Below are 22499 nucleotides of genomic sequence, written 5' to 3' on the forward strand. Positions count from 1 at the left end.
CTCAAAGTGGGGGCTGGTCATTAATACGATGCAGCAGCTATTGCTTTCGACAACATCTTGATGCTCACTCGTGTATTTGCCCTGCTAGAGGGCATATGACACGACCAAACATACCCAAGATCTGCGAGGTATGTTACCTAACGCTCTCTATGCCAACTAAGCAATACCATAGACACGGGTCTAATGCAGCTACTGCTGTAGCGTGCAGAACAGATTCTGCACTGTTTAATGATGGTATGAGGTCCATGACTCGCTGCCGGTCTGCAGCGCTGACACTTTCATGACTGAACAAGTGGGTGTTGGACAAGAGAATACTCTTCACAGAGCCCTGGACCACGGAGAAATGAGATCTACGAGTGACAGGGCCATGTTTGCAACATGCTGAGAGGCTTACCAAAGAAGACCCGGGCTTTCCTATCAGCCTCCACAAGAGCATTGACCTCGACTACTGAGTTAAACTGGTAGAGGCTGCTGGGTACCAATGGGAGTTACGGTAGGTGAGGGCATGCCCAATAAACAGTAGCGGTCTTGCTGCATATACGATTTGATGGACGGGTGATGGCAACACCGACTGCCAAATCGAGAAGCTGGTTCGCGAATATTATTTCCAGGGTCTAATCTACCTATTGGATAGCAAAAGCATATGCCGATGGGGATGGGCCGTTGCGCACCAAATCTCCAGATCTGGCGCCATCCATCTACCCTTGGCGTTGATGTTAATCGTGGCGTGTTGCGATCGGTGGGCTGATGTTGGGCCTATATTATGCGGGGACCTGCATGCCAGATGCAACTTCTCACACACCCTCCGTATCGAATTCGAGTAGCGGCGGTGGCATGTTTTCCCTCGCGAGGATGGCCCCCAAATGGCAATTGAGGACGCGGTTGCAACTTGCCTTGGCTTGGGATGGCAGTGAGAAGGACGGCAATGTTGAGAGGGTTTCAATTACGGGGTGTTTATCGACTGTTGGTGTGTATTCTTGAGGTAAAACGACACCTTGTGTGTGAACAGAGGCTAATCACAGAGAGACTCAAGGTATCTTGGATGAAATTTGAACGATTTTACTGTATTGAAGTAGGCCGGAGAGCCACTTATGAAATATGATGCGAAGATCATCGAGAGCAGGTCATCGTCGTGCTCTTCGACACTGATCAAAGGACTGCAATGCAACTCTAGGTCTAGAGCCTTGATACTGATGCCTCTTCCGCCTCTACCCATCTAGATGCTTTGGATCTCTGATGTGATAACGATTTGATGATGCTTATGTTGCGTACCCCTCCTTTCCGTGCGGCTTGTGTGTCCTTTCTTGCCTTAGTGTTTCTTCTTCTTACGTCCCCTATAGTTGAGCAACAGGAGTAGTGCTGTCAGCAGCAGCGACGGGAGTCGTCCTCGTGTACTTGTTAGCTTTGACGATGCCGAAGCGGATCTGGCGGTTGACGCCCTTGGCGACGCGCTCGAGCGGGAGGCGGTCGTCGAGGCGCTGGACGGTCCTGCCGACGCGGGGCTCGACGCGCTGGGCGACCTTGGCGGCCGGAGAGGCGAAGTAGGAGACGTTGCGCTCCCAGCGGGCGCCCACTTGATCGTCTGGCTCGCGAGGCGCTCCTCGGCGCCCGGGAGCATCATGTAGAAGGGCGCGAAGCTCACGACGCCCGCGAAGCCGAAGGCGGCGTACTCGGAGGGTCGGGCGGCGGGGATGCGGACGGGCATGGTGGTGGTATTGGCTGGTGATATGGGGGAGAAGAGGAAGAAGAGGTGGTGATGATGATGGTGATGAAGTAAACGACTAAAGGAGGAGGTAAAGCCGCCTATGGTGTTTCTTCAGGGGGAGTGCAATTCTCTTATGCTTTCGCCTTAGAGAACGTAGTTGTTGTCAAGATCTGAGCAGGAACTGGTTGGTTGAACGTGATGGCTTGTGGAAGCTGTGCTTTGTGTACGTCTCACAAACAAACGTGTAAGTGAAGAGACGGGAGAAGCAGTGTAGTAAGACGAATATGGGTTGGGGGTGGAATTCATTAATAAAGGGGGGACGGACACACGCAACAAACACACACAGACTCCCACCCTATCGCCTTAGCTGCTGCTGCCGCCGCCCGCTGACATCAATAATACTCGCTCTTTGTGCGTGTTGTATTCGTCCTACCTACCTGACCTGCCAGCTAGCATGCCGTCCAATCCTCCCTCTGTTTGGGATATGCCATGGGAAGCGGGGTAAGAGACCAATCAATGAGAGAAGGGCAACAAGGTCGCAATGCCTCCCTTCGCGTTGCCAATCATGTGCCGGAAGGGAAGTCAAGGATGCCTCAGCCTATGTTTGCCTGAACAATAAATGAGCCACCATCCATCAGGAAAAGGAAGTCGTTCGATCGCGGGGCCTATATTACAGACCATGTAGGCGCAGAGTACCCTTTGGCTGGCAGGGAGACACCCAGCCAGCATGAATGTGACAAAGTATATACATGGTCCGATTGGGGTTGCGCTTTGCTGTGAGATGCAGCAGCGACAAGGATCAATGCGACACACACACAAATATCTAGGATTACGTACGACTCAGTCGCAGGTACTCCAACTGTAGTCTGCCTCTGAGTGTTCTGCTGTGCTGTCACTCAACGACTGCTCGCTGAGGCTCTGCGGAATGCCGAATTGAACCACACAGATTCGAGCGCAGTCTTCCTAAGAAGTTCGAGATATGGATCCGACTATACGATTTTTCTACAAGTCGGTGGTGTTGTCCACTTTGTTGTTTCGTGAGAGACACCTCACGTGGTGCCGGATCCAGATTAGGCATCTCAAGGGTAGCGCTAACCCCGCTTCCCCAGACGGCCAGTGGATCAGCGTCAGTTGGCCACTCCACTGAATTTCCGGGGGCAGATCCCGGTGCATTGTCCAACTCGTTTTGGGGGAGGGCAAGCGCTCAATCAATCCTTCGTTGTCATCATGAGCGTGTCAGCGTCAGTATTTGTAGGTAAGCAATCCACCGTGGACGACAGAAGCAGAATCATTGCGATGGACGAAGAGGTGCTGGCAGCGACTACAAATGCATGTATCGGAGAGTCACTATTTCATACTCCTGCTCCTTCTCCTTCGCATCTGGAATACAGACACGATAAAGATGTGGTAGGATGGTTGTGTGTGTTGGAGCAAGGAACCCCTACTTTTTCATTCGATACACATCGCTTCTGATTGACCACTGAATCAAGGTTCATATGCAATCTTGGATTCTCGGCGCCTACAGCCCAAAACGTCGTGGCATTTCGGGCATCATACCCGGAATCAGCGGACCACAAGAGCGACCACCTGGAAGTTGAGAGAAGTAAGTATACGACAATTATTGTCGAGATTCGAAGCGAAACTTCGCATGATAGACTTTGCCTTACACAAGTTCGGCACGACTGTTAGTCACTTAGCAATCCTCCGAAGCATCTTGAGGAAGTCGCCGAGGAACGCTGTTGACGTGGACTTGCCGCAGGCCGCTTCAATAGTCTGTGAAATAGATGGGCAGGTTCTTGTTTGTTTGAAATTGCCACCTGCATGTTTCAAATGAATGTATGCCGCAGTTGTTTTGCAAACAATGGTGGAGTATTAAACGAGATATCTTTATTTAATAATCGCGATTACTTTCTCAATATCCTTACGACTGGATGGATTCCCTCGATCATACAATTTGCGATACGATGTGGTGCGGTTCCTACATCGTGCCATCGTTGCTGGGAGTCAACCGGGTTCAACTGTGGGCTGGCTCCAGGTGCTTGTTAGCGTGTGGTGTCACGTGAGAAGCCACTTACCTCCTTGTTCAATCCATCTTCACTAACGCCGATGCCTGATCTGCGAGACCCTTCAACGAGCGTCCTGGGGAGGATGTTGCAAGAAAATGCATCTACTGCTTGTTCGCCATGGCGAATCAACAGATAACGTAGCAAACCTCTAGTAAGTTGACGCTGCAATCAGCAATAGAAATTCACCTAGTTCATCTTATCTAATATTTATGGTTAACAGCGCTGGATCTCGCGATGCTCCCCTGACCAATCACGGGGTTCTCCAAGCAAAACGGCTAGGAGATCATTTGGTCTCCCGCGCCCCTAAAATTGGCCGCATCACGCACATCTTCACGTCCAATCTCCAACGAGCCTACAAAACAGCAGAAGCCGTCGCCAATGCTCAGGCTCGTTCCGGCGACGACGCCGAACTCGTCATTGCAGACGTCACGCAGCTCACGGAGCTTCGCGAGAAGGATTTCGGCTCATCCGAGGGCAAGAAATTCGGCTCCAAGGCCAACGATGCCGCCCTGCGCGCAGCCGATTCGGACGCGGAAACGCGCGAGGCCATGATGGTCCGCGTCAATCGCTTTGTCGATGTTCACCTACTCCCCGTATTTGAGGCCGGCGCCACCAAGGACGTCACGGTACTGATTGTAGCCCATGGCATCATCTTGAACTCGCTTCTCAGGGCCTTGGCCACCAGATTCCCATCCGCCACCAACGAGGCCCCGGGCGACAGCCACGCGGCGTGGAGCAACACTGGTGTGCTGCAGGCAAAGGTACAAGCCGTGAAAATCAGGGCAAATACCGGCAAAACGTTGGCAGAAACCACCACCGAGGGTTCTCGGAATTCTCTTGGCTCTCCGGGGTCTCGGCCGAGTGCCTCGACAACAAAATTCACCGTGTCAGTGCAATTCACCAACAATGTAGACCATCTCAACGGCCTCAAGAAAACACGAGGTGGTATAGGTAGTGCTCAATTCGACTCTCGGCAGCGTACTATGGACACATTCTTCACTTCGGCGTCGAGGAAGCGCAAAGCTGAATCCGAAGCGGATAGGAATTGAGACACTGCGTCCGAACGGGGCGACACGCAGTTCTGCGATTTTAGGGAACAATTGTACTAGTGCCTACCAAGGCTCATAGGTTGTTACAGATGATTTGGAGAGGGTCGATAAAACATATACGAGCTACCCCCTATCCGACCTGGCGCAGCAGAATGGCAAATAGGGGTAGCTCGTATATTGTTCTCCGGGCATCGTGCGGCACCGCCAGCAACACCAGTGTCGCCAACCACACTGATATGGGACCCAATCATGGAATGGATTGCTACAGTCATTGCACTGCATCCACGAGGGCGAGCAGGAAATACGGCCTCAGTTTCCTTCCGGGACACAAACTACTTGGGTGATGTCCTCAAGTAAAAAGGCACTTGGTATTCAAGCGGTTGGATTTGCTTGCATATGGGCAACTAGAGTATCCGCACTCTGGATCTCAAGACGAACCGCATTTTCAAATATCAGTGTGTGCATCCAAGATGTTGTTTAAGGGCAATTGGTCGCACCAAATGAAACGAGACCTTGGATTATACATGAGGAAGTAGTCTGGTGAGGGGATCGATAGGTATGGAAATGTTATTAGTGGGGCTCAGAGCGGGAGGTTCTAGGTTGGAACCTTAGGTACCGTCAAGCATTTCGGTCAATTGTTGGGCCGGTTGTTTCCCCCACTACGAAGAAAAAAAATCCCACTGTCCACTTCGGTGCTATATAATTCTTTCCTCCTACCAAATTTCTACGGTTCTCATCTTTCTTCAACATCAAGAACTGTCTGCAGGCCAGGCAGGCTAGATCACGCTACCAGTGCCTCTCTAGCAGGCGACTGCGTACAGATCGCTGTGCAACAACAGGACCATTCGCTGTAATGGGCCTTTGTCGCGATTGCAGCTCCATCACGCCAAGGTAAGTCTGGCCGACCAACTACAACACCAAGCAAAATGCTTTCTCGGTCCGACAACCCAATCACCAATGGCAATCACAATGGTATGTCTACTCTCGAGCTCTTTGTCACTTCTTACACCCTTCCCTTTTCATGATGAAAAAGCGTAATTCACAGACCTGTTCCGAATTTTAATGTGGAAACGATTTCGTCCAACCGCTATCTGACATTCCTATCCTACCATTTTTTCTCTGCCAACCCTTTTTTGAGGCATGCGCTTACGAGAAATTTAGTTTTACTAGGTTCCATATCTATGATTCTCTGATGGGAAACCATTGTGTGGCATGGCGACGTTTGACAGACAACCGTTTGGTTGAAGTTGCACGTTATCTCTAGCTTCTCTAGATGAAATTCATAATACAACCCGATCCAAGAGGCATAAAAGCATACTTAGAATTCGTATTGAACGTGACGCTTAGTGATTCAATGTGTGACATAATTTATATTGACGAAATTACTATTGTTCACTTCCATCCTCCTCGTCCTCTTCGTCGTCCACTTCCTCGTCATCCTCGTCGGCTTCGGACGGTAACGAGCGTGGAAACCATCCATATTGACTGAAGTCCACCGAGAGCTCGCCTAGCGAACCGGTGGATACCTCGACTCCCTCGGCCTCGAGAGCCGCTGCCTGATTCCGAGCACCGGAGGGCTGTGACCTGGACATCCATGAGCTCTGGAACCTGGTGTTGTCCTCTCAAGAAAAGAGGCTCGCTCTCGCCTGTCTTCTCCTGATCTGACGTTCACATACCTGGGGGAGATGAGTCCCTTGGAGTTGATGACCCTTTGCCACGGCACATTGTTGTGGTTGTGCCGCGAATCCGGGTCTTGCGAGAGGTGCTTCAAGCAGACGCCTACTTGGCGAGGCCTCTGAGGGGTGCCCACCAGCTTGGCGATATGCCCATAAGTCGTTACCTTGCCCGGCGGGATCTCTCGCACGGCGCTGTACACGGCCAGGAAGAAAGCGGCCGCCTCATCCGAACGCGCCATTTTGTCACCGGTGTTTTGCTGATCTGTAGGGACGATGATGATGCTCTAGACCACGCAAGCTACCCTGCTGGTTCGAGGAACGTAGTACGCTTTGTGGGCATCCAGATGCGCGATATGCGCTGCAGAGTATCGGAGGTGGGAGGGAGGTCGTTGTTGATCTCGGACTGTTGTGTTGCGGACAAGATGGCAAGGGACCCAGATTTCGAGGGAAGATCGTCCCAGGTTCGTCAACGGCGGGCAGTACTCCTCCTGGTACTGTCGCGGTAGTTCTCGATGGAGGTTGGACGCCGGGAGTGCTAGCAAACGGAAGGTTCTAGCCAGTAGCGTACGGAGTAGGTACCGAGCAATTACATCAAATCAGTGTTGGCCAAAATACAGCAGACACTTAGTCTCGGGCGGTTGTTGTCCATTTTCTTATTATTAGGTTAGTTCAGGATTGCATATTCGAACGGGACTAGTCGCGAGGAAATACAGTTCGCCTATTTCTCGTCCATCCAACCAGCATCCCGCTCATGGCGAGGTGATTCCAATGGGAACCCACCCGGTTATCAAACTCGGCCATTCGTTTTCGACGCCGACTAGGCCATGACGACCCGATGTGTACATGCAGATATGCTGTTGCACATCGCGTGAGTAACGGTTTCCTTACCCCTCATCCCACCCACCTCTCTGAAGTCATGGGCATCAGGGTATATATATCTCTCACTGAGCATGCCCTTTTGGATTTTTCTTTCTTACCCTCTCCTCATCCCTTATCTTCCTCTGTTCCATCATCAAAACTGCACTCGCACTCGAATCTGTCTCCAGATTCAAACTCGAACACACACACACACAAGTAGTACGCACCGTGACTCATCATCACGGATATCTACGCCCCCTTGTTCCCCACAACATCCACTAACACAAATGGCAGACTTGTACACTTGATCGGTACGGGTCGTCATTATGGCGACAATGGAAGCCATGGCCTCGAACGGTTTATCCAGAAGTCACTATAGGTGACCGCGTATGACTAGAGAAAAGAAGTCATGATCATGAAAACCAAACCCTCACAAATCATCACTGTCAGGTAATGGCTTGAGGCGAGCTGAGCCGGTGTTCGTGTCTCTGTGCCTCCCATTCGTACCATCACTCCTCTCCCCCTCATCCAACCCACTCGGCACTATTCGTGTTGCAGTTGGGAGATGGGGGGCCAGAAGTGGTGAGATGAAGGGAGGCTCTTCTTTCTTTCTTTCTTTCTTTCCTCGAAAAAGGAAGAAAAGAAAAACAGAGCTCGTTCTGAGATTATACGGCGTAAACTTGATCTGGATAATACCAGCGAAAGGATCATGCTCTTCATTGTCCAACCCCCAACATCCTCCGACACAATTGCTAACCCTCTGATTAGAAACCATACACCACCACCACCGCAACAATGGCCCCTGCCGTGACTCTTGACTGCGTTGAGCCCGCCACCCTCCCCCACAAGGGAGGCGTTCCGGTCGGAACCGGCAAGGCCCAGACCGCTGTCGACGTCGCCGATGGCAAGTGGAAGGACTTCGCCTTCGAGACCATCCGCGAGTCGCAGGTCGCGCGCACCATGGCCCGCCGCTACTTCAACGACTTGGACACCTACGCCGAGTCCGACGTCGTCATCGTCGGCGCCGGCTCCTGCGGCCTGAGCACCGCCTACACCCTGGCCAAGGCCCGACCCGACCTCAAGATTGCCATCATCGAGGCTAGCGTCTCGCCTGGTGAGTTAGACCCTCCAAATCACTTACCTTTTTATTTGCAATGTAATTAACGCGGTATAGGTGGCGGTGCCTGGCTCGGTGGCCAGCTGTTCAGCGCCATGGTCATGCGCAAGCCCGCCGACAAGTTCCTGACGGACCTCGGCATCCCCTTCGAGGACGAGGGCGCCTACGTCGTGGTCAAGCACGCCGCCCTCTTCACCTCGACCCTGCTGTCCAAGGTCCTCTCCTTCCCCAACGTGAAACTCTTCAACGCCACCACGGTCGAGGACCTGATCACGCGCCGCGACGACGCCGCCCCGGGCGGCCTCCGCATCGCCGGCGTCGTCACCAACTGGACCCTCGTCGCCATGCACCACGACGACCAGTCCTGCATGGACCCGAGCACCATCAACGCCCCCATGATCGTCAGCACGACGGGCCACGACGGACCCTTTGGCGCCTTCAGCGCCAAGCGCCTCGTCGGCATGGGCGCCCTCGACCGCCTCGGCGGCATGCGCGGCCTCGACATGAACACGGCCGAGGACGCCATCGTCAAGGGCACCCGCGAGATCGTCCCCGGCCTCGTCTGCGGCGGCATGGAGCTCAGCGAGGTCGACGGGGCCAACCGCATGGGTCCCACCTTCGGCGCCATGGCGCTGTCGGGCGTCAAGGCGGCCGAGGAGGTCCTGGCCGTCTTTGAGGAGCGCAAGAAGCAGAATGCTGCTTAAGAGGAAGGGGAGACACGTACACACACACACACATGTCACACCTCTGACCTCTGTTCCTGTGTTTCAGATCGGGAGCAGTGAATTTCATTCGAGGGAAAGTGTGGAAGAGACTGTATAGGGGACGAAGGATGTTTCATTTGTAGCAAGCACGGCAAACAATCTCGTCTTGCAGAGTCGCTCATTCGTCACAACGTTCCTACTCTTGGAGTATAAGTTGAATAAATCGAACCAAGCAAGTGAAACCATGACCTATCTTCCTGATGTTGGCCAGATTGTGCCCCATGCCCATCTCACAGTACGAGCGTCTATTGAGAAAAAAGGATACTAAGCGACCTTGTGCGTTTGGAGTATGCACCACACATATAGTCCTGAGTTGAGTGTTGTCTCCCATTCCGGCGGCCCATCCTCCATAGTCTTTACTTTAAATAGCAGTATCGTCTACCCTGGGTTATGCCCCCTTTCGGTAAATTATACAACACTTCATCAATATCACATGTATCACCTGTTATATGTCATGGAGCATGGTATGCAGCAGGGTGGAAAGAGACGTTCTACATTCCGACAACTATATAGCAACAGAAGGCTGGCTGGTTTGTGCGCTCATGTCCACCATCATCAACGACGCCCTCATTCATAACGTTAAACCACCATCTTCATATGCCATGTTTGCCTATGGGGAGGGCACAACACCCAGCTCTCTATCTTCCTCTTCCTCTCTCTCTCCCTCTTCTTTCTCTTCTTCTCTTTCTTTGTCTCTTTCCACGTATTCAACCCTCTCATCCGCATAACCTCCTCCCAGCCATTCCACCCCGCTCGAGAAACCAAAACAAGTAAGAGAGGAACATCAAAGGGGGTAGTAGTAGTAGTCGCAGCAGTAAAAAAGCAGTTTATCAAAAACGCGCGCAGAAGTAGACAACACGCTGCCACCTGTAGTGAAGGGAAGACAAAGTAAAATAAACGTGGAGCAACGACATTAGAAAACGGGTACAAGACAAAATTCAGGAAATGGGTGCAAAAGTGGTATCTCAGAATGGACAATTCGGCTTGGGCCTCTCAAGCAGCATTCTTTATTCGTATGTAGTAGGTCGGTTTCCCGCCTTCTGTTTTCTCCCAGCCTCCCATCTCCCCTTGGCCAAGGGGAGGGTGGGCGTCATGTCAGAGGCGCGGAGAGATTAAGTATAGAAGGCGCGGGCAAGAAGCGCTGCCATTAGATGTGGTGAAGGACTCAGGTTTCATTCCATCCATGGACACGTTGCTATGCTTGCGTGGGTTTTGTTCGTTTCCCGTCCAAGGTCGTCGCAAATTGTAGGTCAACAATCAAAGGCTGACTACAGAAGAAGATGTGGTGTAGTTTGGGTCATGGTTGAAAGTAAAGTGAAGATCATAAGGGGGAGGGCAAGAAACGTAAATGCCCGAAGGGATGACCCAGAACGAGGAGCACTTCGTTCCCGGATACAGTAAGGTGGGGTAGAGTACAAGGAGTGGTCGCAGGGTGAGGCAATACAATCAAGCCACCCTAGGCGTCCGGATCAGCTGGTTCCAAGACGGTAGGGCCAGCTCAAAATGAGACCGCACGGTGATATGGTATCCATCCGAGTACAGGAGGTATATAGCCAAAAACGCCAAGCCGACCAGGAGGACGGCCAAAAGCGGCCACGCCTAGAAGCAGTTGAGGCTGCCCTTCTTCTTTTTCTTGTTGTTGATGGCGTTCATCCGCTCTTCCAGGTGGGCGCGAGCTCTCTCGGCATCTTGGCGCTTCTTGCGTTCTTCTTCGACCTGGTGAAGGCTGTCGCGCCAGCGGCTGTCCTGCTGAGGCTTCTCCTTGAGCTGCTTGACTTCGTTCTCGAGTTCCACAGCGCGTTTGCGCCAAGCCTCACAGTCGGTCTTGACCTTGTTGGACTGCTTCTCAAGGTCAGTGAGGGCCTCTTCCAAGGTCGAAGTCAGTTGCTTCTCAGCATTGAGGTGTCGCTCAATGGAGCGAATGCGGGCTTCTTGGTCTTCCCGGATCTGCAGGTTTGCCATATCGTTGCTCTGAGGACGTCCGCCGCCAGGTGCTCCTGCCGAGGTAGGCGACGTAGCTCCACCAATGCCAGGTAGAGGAGGAAGAGGGATCGCCGGCGGAGGCGATGGCAAGGATGTATGCGAGGCTGTCTTGCGAACTTGCGAGTTTGCGCCTTGCTCATCGAATTTGGCCTGGAGTAAAGTCAGCAATTTGGATCCCGAGAGGATGTCAATAGTTTGGGAGCGTACCTGAAGGGCGGCATATTCTTCCTTGATGGCCTCCAGCTCGCTCTGGGCCTTGATCCTTGCGGTAGTGGCTTCCTCGAGTTGAGATTGGCGTTCAGTCTGCAGTGTTGACAAACGGTTGTTTGTAATCTGGGCTTGGTCGAAGTTTGTCTGTAACTGATCCTCGAGCTCCTCTACCAAGCGAGAGTGCTTCTTGTTCTTAACTTCGAGATCCGCCATCCGCTTCTTCAAAGCCGCAACCTGTTCCGAGACGGATGAGTGCGGGCTCTTCGCCTTTTCGCCATCCACTTGCAGCAACTCGCTCAATGTCGACTTGACCGTCTCCAGGTCGCGCATGATGGTGTTGTTGATAGAGGCAAGTTCAGAAACGTGACCTTCGAGCTCGGCATTCTTTCGCTTCTCGGTACCAAGCGCCTTCTGGTCTGCGATAAGGAGCTCCACACGCTCTGAGATCTTTTCGACGCTGACCTCGAGACCCATAGCGTACGCGACTTCCGTAGCTACCTTCATCAACTCATCACGAGCCTCAGAGAGATCGCTCTCCAGAATACGGATGTTCTCGGCATGCTCCGTCATAAGAATGGAGATCTGGGACTCATACTCCTCCTTGGACTCGGCCTGGATCTCGTCAATGTCCTTCGCATGCTCAGTTTCAAGCTCTTCGAAGCTCTCTTGGTGGCTCTTGATTGTCTCCTCGTGTTGGGCAATCTGTGCCTCCAGCTTTTCGAGGAGATTCTTGTGCTTATCTGACTCGGCAGCGGCCAGGTCTCGGGCACGTGTGGCCTCCTCAAGCTGGCTCTTTGCGGCAGAGTGGGCACTTTCAAGCTCAGCAACCTTCGCAGCGTTGCTGGCGATGATGGCCTTGTAATCGCCAATCTCCTTGGTTAGGGCCGTAACCAGGTCTTGATGCTTAGCATCTGCCTCCTTGCTTTGCTCCTCACCCTGCGAGTTCTCACGGACCTGGCTGTACTTGGCATTAACATCGGCAACTCGCGACTCAAGCTCCTTGATAGTCTGTTGCATAGTTTGCTCGGTGGCCTGCATATTGTCGAGGGTAGTCTGATGCTTGCCTTCCCAGCCGGCAAGTTCCGATTGCAACTCCGCAATCTTCTTCTCGTGGGTAGAGAGCAGCTCGTCCTTGGCAGTCGAAGACTCCGTTGGGGCTGACCGAGCAGCAGAGATCTCTTGCATAGAAGCTCGGAGAGACTCGAGTTCGTTCATGAGTTCGGTTTCGCGCGCGGCATGTACCTCTTGCATCTGGCGTAGTTGGCTCTCGTTCTGTTCCAGCTGATTCTTTAATGTCGCAATCATGGACATATCCATGGGACTGGACTTCAAACTTGACCGCTCGCGCGTCAAACCGTTGATAATTGTCATCTTTGTCTCCATTTCCTTCCTGGTGTTGTTAACATCTGCCTCAAGCTCCTGAATGCGCTCAGACCGAGCATGCAACTCGTGCATGGCGGTGTTGAGATTGAGCTCGAAATTTTGCATAACGTCCGGCTGTTCCTCAAAGTTATCTGCGGCGATGTTTCGTAGTGATGCGAAGGACCGATGCGCCCGGTCAATGATCATAACATTTTGACTAGACTTGCGGCGAATGACCGGGGTGGCAGTCCGTGGGGATGTGGGCTCGGCGTGCCTGGCCTTTATGACTTCGGTCTTCAGGTCTTCGACCATATTCAAGGCTTCCTGGTGCTGTTCCTCGAGCTGGGCGTACTTCTTAGCCAGCTTCTTTTCTGCGGACTCCTTCTCAAGAGCAAGCAGCTTGAGCTTTTCCAACTCCGATGCCAATGCAGCATCATTGTTTGCCGTCTCGGGAATCAGAGTCTCCCTCGACTCAGAAGGCTTGGGCGTTGTCGCATCCGGAATTTCAGTAGAATCGATAGTAGCTGGGGAGTCCATAGCTGAGGATAGCTCCGAGGAAAGCGATCGCGATGATAAGCGGGTCCCATCCTTGACGTCGCTGGACTGCGCGTCTGATAAAAAAGAGGGCGGTCGGGTATCTCCTGGTGATGCGGCCGAGAGGAGAGAGTCACGTTTTCGGCTAGGGTGTTTAGCCTCGTCCACGGCGTCCTGGAGCTCGGCCAGTGTCTTAAGGGCCTCTTCATATTTGCTATGAAGTGCATCGAACTCGTGCAGGGTGCTCTCGTGTTCCATACGAAGGTGAACAAGTTCTTCGGTCACGTTTTCCAGTTTATCGGCGACGAACTTGCTTTGCGCGGGACTAGGGGGCGGCAGCTCGTGTTCGTCGGCGTCGATCTTCTCGCCGTTGTGATGGGTGACCTCTTCATCTTCCGAGAATGCCTCATTCTGGACAGCTTCCCCTAGACGAGTCTTCGTCAGTTTCCTCCTCACCAACCTCCGCAAGAGTAGAACGTCGGCCTTGAACAGTAGGTGGTCGGCTCGAGTGGCTCCGGGCCGATCGATCGGAGAAGTTACGGCGCTGCCCGAGTCCATTCGTGTTGGATTCAGACTGGCCATCGGGCTGCTTTCCGTCCGGTTGGATGCTGTCGAGTTCGTGCAGCAGGTTGTCAAGCTTGCCAAGACTTCGTTGCCGCTCAATAACCTGTTCGAGGCGGTCAATCTCACGCTGCATCAGCTCAGTATCTTGATCGGCCTCGGCCAGTCTTTCTTCCAGTGTCGAAATGTAGTCCTCTGCGGCAGCCTCATTCTCCCGAATACGTGCGATTTCCTTTCGCAATTCGAGTATAATCGTTGCGTTCTTTTCCTCGCCCGAGGTGTGTCCGTCAAGCTTGGTTTCGAGATCATGCAGATAGTTTTCCGTATTGGCTTCGCGATCCATCAGCTTCTGCAAACGGGCTTGCAGTTGTGTGTTGATTGTCTCAGTATAGGCGCATTTGGTTTCTTTCTCCAGAAGGTTCGTCTCGGTATTGGACAGAGTAGTGCGGGTGCTGGAAAGGGACTGCTCGAGCGACTGAATCGTCTTTTCGTACTCGAGAACCACCTGCTCCACGGCCTGGGCAAAGGAGTTGGAGCGGTTAAGACGCTCGGTGGCGGTGTCTCCGGCGCTCTCCTCCATTTGCTGATTCTCGGCCTCCTCGTTGTCTCGTGCCTTCGCCATCTCGGCAATCAACTTAGCGTGACGTTGGCTGAGAGTAGTGTAGTTCTCCTGAACGTCAAGCAGCTGGTTTTGGAGTTCCGCCTCGCGCTCGTTGTTGAGTCGCTCGGACCTCTCGGTGGTCGCCAAATTGCGGCGCTCATTTCCGCCACGCTCAGCACTACGAATTTGCTCACGCAAAAAGGCCACTTCGGCCTTGAGCCGCTCAATGATTGCCTGCTTATCGCCCTCCTCCACAGATTGAATCCTAGGCTTGCTCTGGATGGCACGGGCGCGCTGGGCGTACTGGACCGTATTTAGAGTTTCACTGAGATGGAATTCGGCCGGCGTGACACAAGCAATCATGTACGTAATGGCATTGCCACCAAGAGAGTCTTGCAGTAGGCGCGTGAGTCTGGAATCGCGGTACGATACGTGTGCGCCGTGAGATCGCGAAGAAAGTTGCGAGATGACCTTGCCCAGTGCAGCCAGGCCGGCATTGATCGAGATTCCTTCTTTCGCCCGGTCGCCTTGCGCGCCGGTGTTTTTCAGGCGTTCGCTACCGGCCAAATCGACGAAATGCAGCTTGCTGTCTGTCGTCACCCACGTTTCGCCCCCAGTCATGGCTTCCACGGGTACCGAATGTCGTTTGTTGACTCCCTCGGTGCCCTGCGACTTGGCTTTTTTCTGGACCAGGTTGAGACTGAAGACGGCATGAGAACGAGACGACTTCGCGTTGATGGCTGTGGCGTCGGTCTGACGGATCGTAGAGCCGAAGTTCAGAGCGTTCATCAAGTCTTCCATCGAGTGTATGTCCATCTGACGGAGGCCGGTGAGGATGATGTTGCCCTTGGTATCCTCGCGGATGGTAACCGTGCCACGTTCATGCTGTGGCGTTTCTCCGGGAACAAGCAAGTCGCGAAGCTGCTCGTTGTAGATTTCGACGTACGTCGCTTTCAGCTGCCAGTTCTTCTCGGCCGGGGTAGCACTGCCCGAGGGCGAAGTCTGCCCTATGGAGTATCGCTGGGGTGCGCGAAGCCCGGACATCGAGTTGCGATTGGATTTCTTGGAGGGCCCTTCAAGCTTCTCGAATAGCTCAGTCGCGGCGCGGGGGATAACTCCCATCCTGTCGAGATCCGTTTGTTCTACCGGGCCGGAAGTACCCATGGTGAATGACTTTCCAGCTCCAGACTGACCATAGGCCAACAGGGAGACGTTGTAGCCTTGCAGAAAGGCATTTACGCTGTCACTGAGGTAATCCCATATACCTTCCTGGTTGGTATCGGGGGAGAATACGCGATCGAATACAAAGAGCTTCTTGCCCTGCGGCGCATCTATCGAAAGACTCGTAGGTGAAGTCGCCTGGACCATAGCACGCTGAAAACGTTGGGGTATCAGATCGAAACCGGGATCGTTAGGGTTTAGAGGCGGGCGCACTCGGATGACTGCATGTGAGTGTATAGGTTAGCCATATTCTCGGTGCAGTGGTGCTCGGCGCATCCTGCTCTATCCCGGGGCCCGGCGCTCCAGATATCCAGCGAGAGAGAATCAATGGGCTATATGTTCACTTACCAACTTTAACCGCTGTCCGTCCGCCATCTTCGTCAGATGCTCTGCTTTTGCTATTTAAGCTCATGCGACTGTTGCTTCGTGGCGAGGGCCGTATCATGGCGCTTGCAGGTCGCGACATCATGCTAGGTGATGCCGGGGGTGAAGAGGCCATGATGGCGAGGGCTGTCTCTGTCTACGAAGAGACACCCGGGACAAAAGGCTCGAAACGCAACAAAATTTCGTGAGGGCGCGCGGAAACCGCGGGGGTCGGTTGGTAACCTTAGGCAGTGAAACGGGCGAATTGGCTATGCCTTATGCCGAGTGTTATTTTTTGCTTGCGTTGGAATGCAAGGCCAGGTCAATTCATGCGAATTGCCGCCGGGCGGTTGTCGTGGGAAATCCTAAAAGCGAAGTGAACCCCAGATCCCAGAGTTCCGGCCGGGAGAGGAATGCGCAGTCGGTCTGGCCTCGAAGGTGTCTAAACCCCTTTGCATGAGGGCTTTCTTTGCGGCCGCGCTGAACTAGATTGCCGCGGTTTCCTTCAAGTCGACATGTGGGTGTGTCTCGTCGCAACGGGAGGAGAGGGAGAAAAAAGATTGTAGAGCGGTTGCAGAAGGATGTGCAACAACGGGGGGGATGTTGGTTAAATTTCCCAAACCCCCAGATCATTAGCAAACAGGGACAGGCCTATGTAGACTTGCGCTTACTGCAGCAGCGGCACAGTACTTCCTATTCCAGACAGACAGGTCTGCCTGTTGGTATGGATGATGTATGTATGTAGGTAGGAATCAGTGAATGAATGAATTGGATGGGCAGCGCTGCACGTGTTGCCTGGACTTGTTTTTTTCATCAGGCCTACTTTCGCATACACCACGCAAACAAGTGACTGCTTGTGATATGTATGTACCGTATGTGTAAGATTGTCGCGGGCAGCGAAAAGCTGGTAGTCACAGACGACACAAGGGGTATAATGATTATTATCTAAGGTAGTAAGTAAGTAGTAGGTATCTGAATCAGGGGGGGCAGTGAGTGGGAGACGGGAGGGTGCAGGCTGGTACTGTAGGTACTTCAAAGGCAAGCAACTCGCAGATGGCCAGAGGCTAAGAGGCGCCGAGATGATAAATTTGGGGGTCAATTGATGAAACATATTCGGGGTAGGGCCATTGCTGGCACTGCGAATGGCCATATCCACCTTTTGCCAGTCCCTGCCCGCCATGCCCAAACAAGCGGACCAGCAATGCAAGATGCAGGGTCGCTGGCTCAATCCGGCATAGCCCAAATTAGACCCGCGCCAGCTGGGAGGTGGGAAGGACGAGGGTCCCAAGCGCTGTCAGCCTTTTGATTGGGATGGCGGATTAGGCCCAAGATCATCACCACCACCACCACCACCCGTCACGTTTTGTAAGTGGTAGAGGTGGTGGGATGTACACACACACACACACACAAACGTCCGTTCGTCAGCATGAGATGCGCGTGATAGCGTGTACATACATGCATATGCCACATTCTATTAGCCTTTCGAGTTACGTCTTCCAGCAACGCCCAAGGTGGCACGAGGGGGGAATCATCACGACAGATTCAGGTAGGTTGGGTCGGCTGTGTAGCGCATACCACATTCTTGTGGCTATCTATAAAGAGAGGTCACTAGCAGCCGCTGTGCTGATTGGTGGCGGCGGCGAAGAAACGTCTGAAACGGTTCTGGTAAGGTTCCATGTCAAGAGAGACAGAAGCAGAAGACTCGTTCAAGTCGTCCTGTCAATGACGAGAGAATCTGAGACCCGGAACGCAACGCATCAAACTGCCATGCTGTTCAACCACCTAGCCACCGAACCACCCACATACACCAAACCGCCATCGCAAAATCCAGTGGCAGTGCCCGGAATGCTTCAGACGAATCCCGCCATCTGTTAGGAGATAACCTTACCAGAGGAGCCTATATTTCAGACGAGCATATAAGAGACAAGAGGTTCGATGTGGAACACTTGAATCACGATAGGTTTTGGAAGACAACGCACGCGACGCATAAATCCCCTTTCCTTCCAAGCCACGGGCCTAACCAACTTCCACTACTGGGTAGTAGGTTAGCCTAGAAATCGCACAACTACAAGCAGGCGGCTCAGTTGGAGTTTGTGCATAGGTGCCGGGCGGACAGATAGTGTGCCGCGTAAATGAGAAGAAACCGCCCAAATCGAAATCGACGGGTAACGAGGGAGACGATCAGCCGGCGACCGAACCAATTTGACCAAGTGCGTGGTGGTGGACGGCGCGCTATGGACGCTTTTGGTGCAGAGCGTATGTGCATGTGGTGGGGTCCATCTTCCTAGTTCGCGCAGGAACCAACCAAGCTTGCAGCTCGCCATGCCAGGGACCAGGAGTGCAGAGAAAAAGCAAGGTACCGGCAGTAAGTAAGCAAGCAGAAAAAGAAGCATCGCATCAGCAAAGGGGGAAGCCAATTGGAGGCGAGCTCCCCAGCTACTACCCCCGGCCAGCCACAGTCAACGTACGCACACGCGCTACACGATAGCAGAAGGTCTTTGCACCTGGCTCGTCTCTTGTGCGGAACCGCCTACCCGCAGTCGGATTCCAACCGATCTCCGAGTCCATGTCCCCTCCTCCGGATGCAATAATGGCGGTGGAAAGGTCAGGACTACCTAGCTACCGGTGTCATATATATCTATAGAGAGATATACATTGTATAGTAGTAGCAGGCTCGAGGAAAGTGGTCCAAGTTCTTCGGATGCCAATAATTCAGGGTGTTACTGACTCACTAATGCCATCGTGAAAGATTACACATGATTAGAAGTGGCATGAAGTGTTATCAATCGCGAAGGGAACGTGGCCTGGTTGCGCCGTAGCGCATGCAGAAGCGGGAAACTTGGAATCTTGCGGAACATTAAGCGTGCAACGGCGCGAGCAAATAGTAGATGGGATGGAGAAGAAAAAATGTGTCTGTCAGTCACCGCAGACCTCCAGTCTAGTTGTAGAACTATCAATCGATGGAATCTTTGGGGGAAGCTCGCGATTCTTCTATCTGCTCGAGGCATCCAATACTGAATCATGTACGGTAATTGCATTATCCATTGCTTGCATGACTTATCGGTCCACTTGACGTACAGTCGTTTGCATCGTGGAGGCAGCACGAGATGGCACGATGGTGCCAATTCTTCTTACCGAATGAGGATAGCCCGATTTCCGATTTGGCTGATATGCAGATGGCAGGCAGGAAAAAAGGGGGGTCTCTGTTTGCGCCATGACCTGGATTTCCATATTAAACCACGACGGTGCAAGTGGGTGAGAATGAGCGATTGCTTCATCGCGACGCAACGCAAGGACGCGCTTCCTGGAAATTCTGCAATGCATAGCCTCCGACTGGATCATTTAACCTACAGGAGGTGAGCCACTCCAGGAGACGTCATTATTGGATGCGGTGTTACGAGAAGGCTCCCGGTTCCCGAGACATGCTGCTTAGAGTCTGCGCCCGAAGCCTTGTGTGATGTGCCCGGGGTCAGTTCCGGGATCGAAGGAACAAAAGATAGCAGTGCCGTTCGTATACGTAGGATCTTGCGTCACCCTTCGGAGTCCGTTTCATACACTTGCAATGCGACAATGTCCACTCAGCGACAATGACCCAACTCTTGGGTGTGCTCGGTCCTGGAGCGGGAGGAAATTCGGTCTTAGGGCCACCCAGAGACCAAATGCGACTGGTTGTAAAGTGATGGGTCACTCAGAATCCTGGTTGCTCGTCTTTTCCACCAATGCCGGTAATTTGGGACGATCGCACGTCTATATCTCGGCACTGATATAGGCTCCTCCAAAACAAATGCGCTGCCTAGAAATCTCCAAGAATCCTATATTAACTACCTTATCTTCGGTATTTTCTTTTTAATACTCGTAAAATGGAGCATGTTCTTTTGTTATCCTTGCGAGCCTGCATTCGATTTCTCCAGGTTGAAAATGGTGATGCAATCACTCAGGCATGAGGAAGAAGGGTCAGGGATGGAATGGATTTCATTTTGAGGGGCCTGAGTAGGTTACTTGGAAGTTGGGGTCGGACGTTGATCGCCGTGATGAAGTCGCAACGCGCCATGACTTCCCTGGTCGCGAACGTGGCAGTCCATCTTGACATCGGTGTTGGCCGATGTCAAATCTCGTGTTGAAACATACATACTGCGGATGATAAGTGAGTTTCTAAATACTCCCGCGGAAGTGTATCCGTGTGGCACCGCCGATAGTGGGGCAGCATCGTGAAGTGAAGCTACGGTCAGTGTGCGTCGCCAAGTTTAAGTATTAGTTACTTCGTACTTATCTGTTCAGCTTAGCTGGCTGTGATATTACAAAGCAGAGTCGCTTTTCAGCATCGAGAGACCCTCTAATTTTTATATAATTACTACCTTACTATTGTAAGAAAATACAACATCGTATCACGATGCCTGCTGGGGCATCCAGCCTGCACCCCGCATTCCCGATTAAATCCAACCCGCTGCCAGGTCCATCCCGCTGCACGGCACTGAGTAACGATGGGACGGCAACATACATGGATGCGTGTAGACGTGAACGTCAAATGTCTCGCCTACAGTGATCAACTACCCCTGCTAATAGAGATCCGCGTCAAACGTACGCATCATCAATATAAGCCGCCGCTGAAATTGGTGCCTTCCAGCAGAGCCTATATGAAGCCGGGACTTCTTAAATCTCGTATTGAATGGTTTGCCCCCTACCCTGCTGGTCTTTTCTTCAAAGAGGACTGGCGTGCGATCGGGAATAGCGGCTCTTGAGTCTTGAGATTCACATCATCCTGGCAACCACGCCGTATGTCCCCCTAGCTTGGCTGATACGATACCACAGTAAGTGGACTCGATAGCAAGCGACGAGACGTGGAATATTTGCAATACGATTGGTCCGATGGTGGTTAAAGTTTTTTTGGGGGGCCCCTGGGCTACTACTCATCGACTATGTAACCTCACTTCAGCGCCCCTTCTCACGCGATAGATGAGATGTGAGATATCCCACTAGGGAGCATGGTTGGTCCCTCTCATACAGCTGCAAACCTAGACGGGATGCTAAGTGGTTCCCCGACGCGAGGCTTCGTTGGTTCTTTACCATTCTGTCTGTTTACTCCGAGGAATATTATCTAAGCGGCCTTCTTATCTTCGTGGGTGTTTATGTGTGCCTTCCAAGCCTTTCCAAGCCGTTACAACCTAAAATAAGCCCGCCCCCGCCCTGCCTAACCGTATGGCGATCCTCTAGAGTGCCGGAAATATGTACTAAAAGCAGAAAGAATATTGCAACCTTCTTCTATGATACCCATTTCCACATTTGATTTTCAGTTTTGTTATACGGCTACTGAGGCGCCTCTGGGGGTTCCATCTCGTGACCCTCGATCTGCGGGTGGCTCTACATGTGATACAGCGTTGATCCCTCGTCAGAAGCGGCCCTTCCAATTTTGTAATAAAGCTGTCGAGATGAGGCGACGTCGTATTTTGTCGTGATCTTCTTGTGGAGATAAGACCGTTCTCGCCCCTTTGAGCTGCTTCATTGTCTGGCCTGGACCTGCCTTCCCCCTACGTACATCTGACTATGGCGGGACCACAGGCCGGCGCTCAGGGCCAGGCCGATGTTACCTTGACGTGGGCTAAGGCGTCATCTCAGATTGCTGGCTGCTGCAGGTATCAGGTGAGGGCTTCTAACGGTTCCCCGTGCGCCCACCTTCCCCTCCCCGGCAGTTGCGCTGTGCCTGCCTTGGGCATGACAAAGCAAGCGGTTGGCGTTGCATACGGGCTCCGAGTGCCGGGATCGGAGTCGGAGACACGTTAAGCAAGGTTGACCTCTCATTATAGTATCAATGGGCCACAGCGCTCGTTCCGACGAGGACCCCCTGAATTCACGCGCGGGGTGAGTTGAGGATCACCCCGCTGAAACTCGGGTATACTTGTAATTCGCAAGGTCCATGTCCCGGTAGATATTTAGATGACAGTCATGCAGGACAAATCGCAAAGGGCAACCGGAAGAGCTTAGTGCTCCTCCTAGAAGACGGGTGAGTTCATCCCACCTGGGCGATCCGAAGGCGGATGTTCCTGTCAAGGGGAATCTTCAGACATCCCAGCTGGAGTGCTTAGGAAGTGAAATGAGACATTCAGCCCTTTTGTCACCATATATTGACGAGGTAGAAAAAGCCAGCCGGGAGCATGGTGGATTGTTTGTGCAACAGGTATATTTGGTCAATACCTACTTATTTAGGCAGCAGATACCTCAGACGGGCTTGGAATACCCCGGGCAACGCAATAAGACCGCCATGGTCATGGTGTCAATAGACCCCGTGATATGAGTTCGCAGTCCTCTGTGTCCCCATGAGACCAATAAGTAGATACTCTCAGCCTCAGATCAGCCAAGTTGGGCCAGTGTCTCATCTGAGGTGACATCCATAACTCCAGCGATGTTTTCAGCCCGACGTGAATCTTGCCTCGG

General features: G+C 52.7%; 5 protein-coding genes across 5 annotated transcripts; 2 read left to right on the plus strand and 3 right to left on the minus strand.

The window, feature by feature from the left end:
- Nucleotides 1–1334: 1334 nt before the first annotated feature.
- PG997_001307 (uncharacterized protein) lies at nt 1335–1705 on the minus strand (the record flags this gene model as incomplete). Its single annotated transcript, XM_066805622.1, has 2 exons — nt 1335–1586; nt 1643–1705. 2 exons carry the CDS (start codon nt 1703–1705, stop codon nt 1335–1337), a joined length of 315 nt encoding a protein of 104 aa, XP_066675395.1.
- A 2183-nt stretch (nt 1706–3888) lies between these two features.
- PG997_001308 (uncharacterized protein) lies at nt 3889–4820 on the plus strand (the record flags this gene model as incomplete). The annotated part of the gene is made up of 2 exons (XM_066805623.1): nt 3889–3908; nt 3992–4820. 2 exons carry the CDS (start codon nt 3889–3891, stop codon nt 4818–4820), a joined length of 849 nt encoding a protein of 282 aa, XP_066675396.1.
- A 1385-nt stretch (nt 4821–6205) lies between these two features.
- PG997_001309 (uncharacterized protein) lies at nt 6206–6735 on the minus strand (the record flags this gene model as incomplete). The annotated part of the gene is made up of 2 exons (XM_066805624.1): nt 6206–6404; nt 6497–6735. The coding sequence occupies 2 exons, from the start codon at nt 6733–6735 to the stop codon at nt 6206–6208; spliced, it is 438 nt and encodes a 145-aa protein (XP_066675397.1).
- Nucleotides 6736–8149: 1414 nt separating this feature from the next.
- On the plus strand, nt 8150–9175 carry PG997_001310 (uncharacterized protein; the record flags this gene model as incomplete). Its single annotated transcript, XM_066805625.1, has 2 exons — nt 8150–8468; nt 8529–9175. 2 exons carry the CDS (start codon nt 8150–8152, stop codon nt 9173–9175), a joined length of 966 nt encoding a protein of 321 aa, XP_066675398.1.
- A 1659-nt stretch (nt 9176–10834) lies between these two features.
- On the minus strand, nt 10835–16206 carry PG997_001311 (Kinesin-like protein; the record flags this gene model as incomplete). The annotated part of the gene is made up of 4 exons (XM_066805626.1): nt 10835–11368; nt 11426–13735; nt 13785–15928; nt 16056–16206. The coding sequence occupies 4 exons, from the start codon at nt 16204–16206 to the stop codon at nt 10835–10837; spliced, it is 5139 nt and encodes a 1712-aa protein (XP_066675399.1).
- Between the last annotated feature and the right edge of the window lie 6293 nt (nt 16207–22499).

This window comes from Apiospora hydei (genome assembly GCF_038363865.1).
Source record: "Apiospora hydei strain CBS 114990 chromosome Unknown utg000002l_segment0_segment0, whole genome shotgun sequence".
Lineage (NCBI taxonomy): Eukaryota > Fungi > Ascomycota > Sordariomycetes > Amphisphaeriales > Apiosporaceae > Apiospora > Apiospora hydei.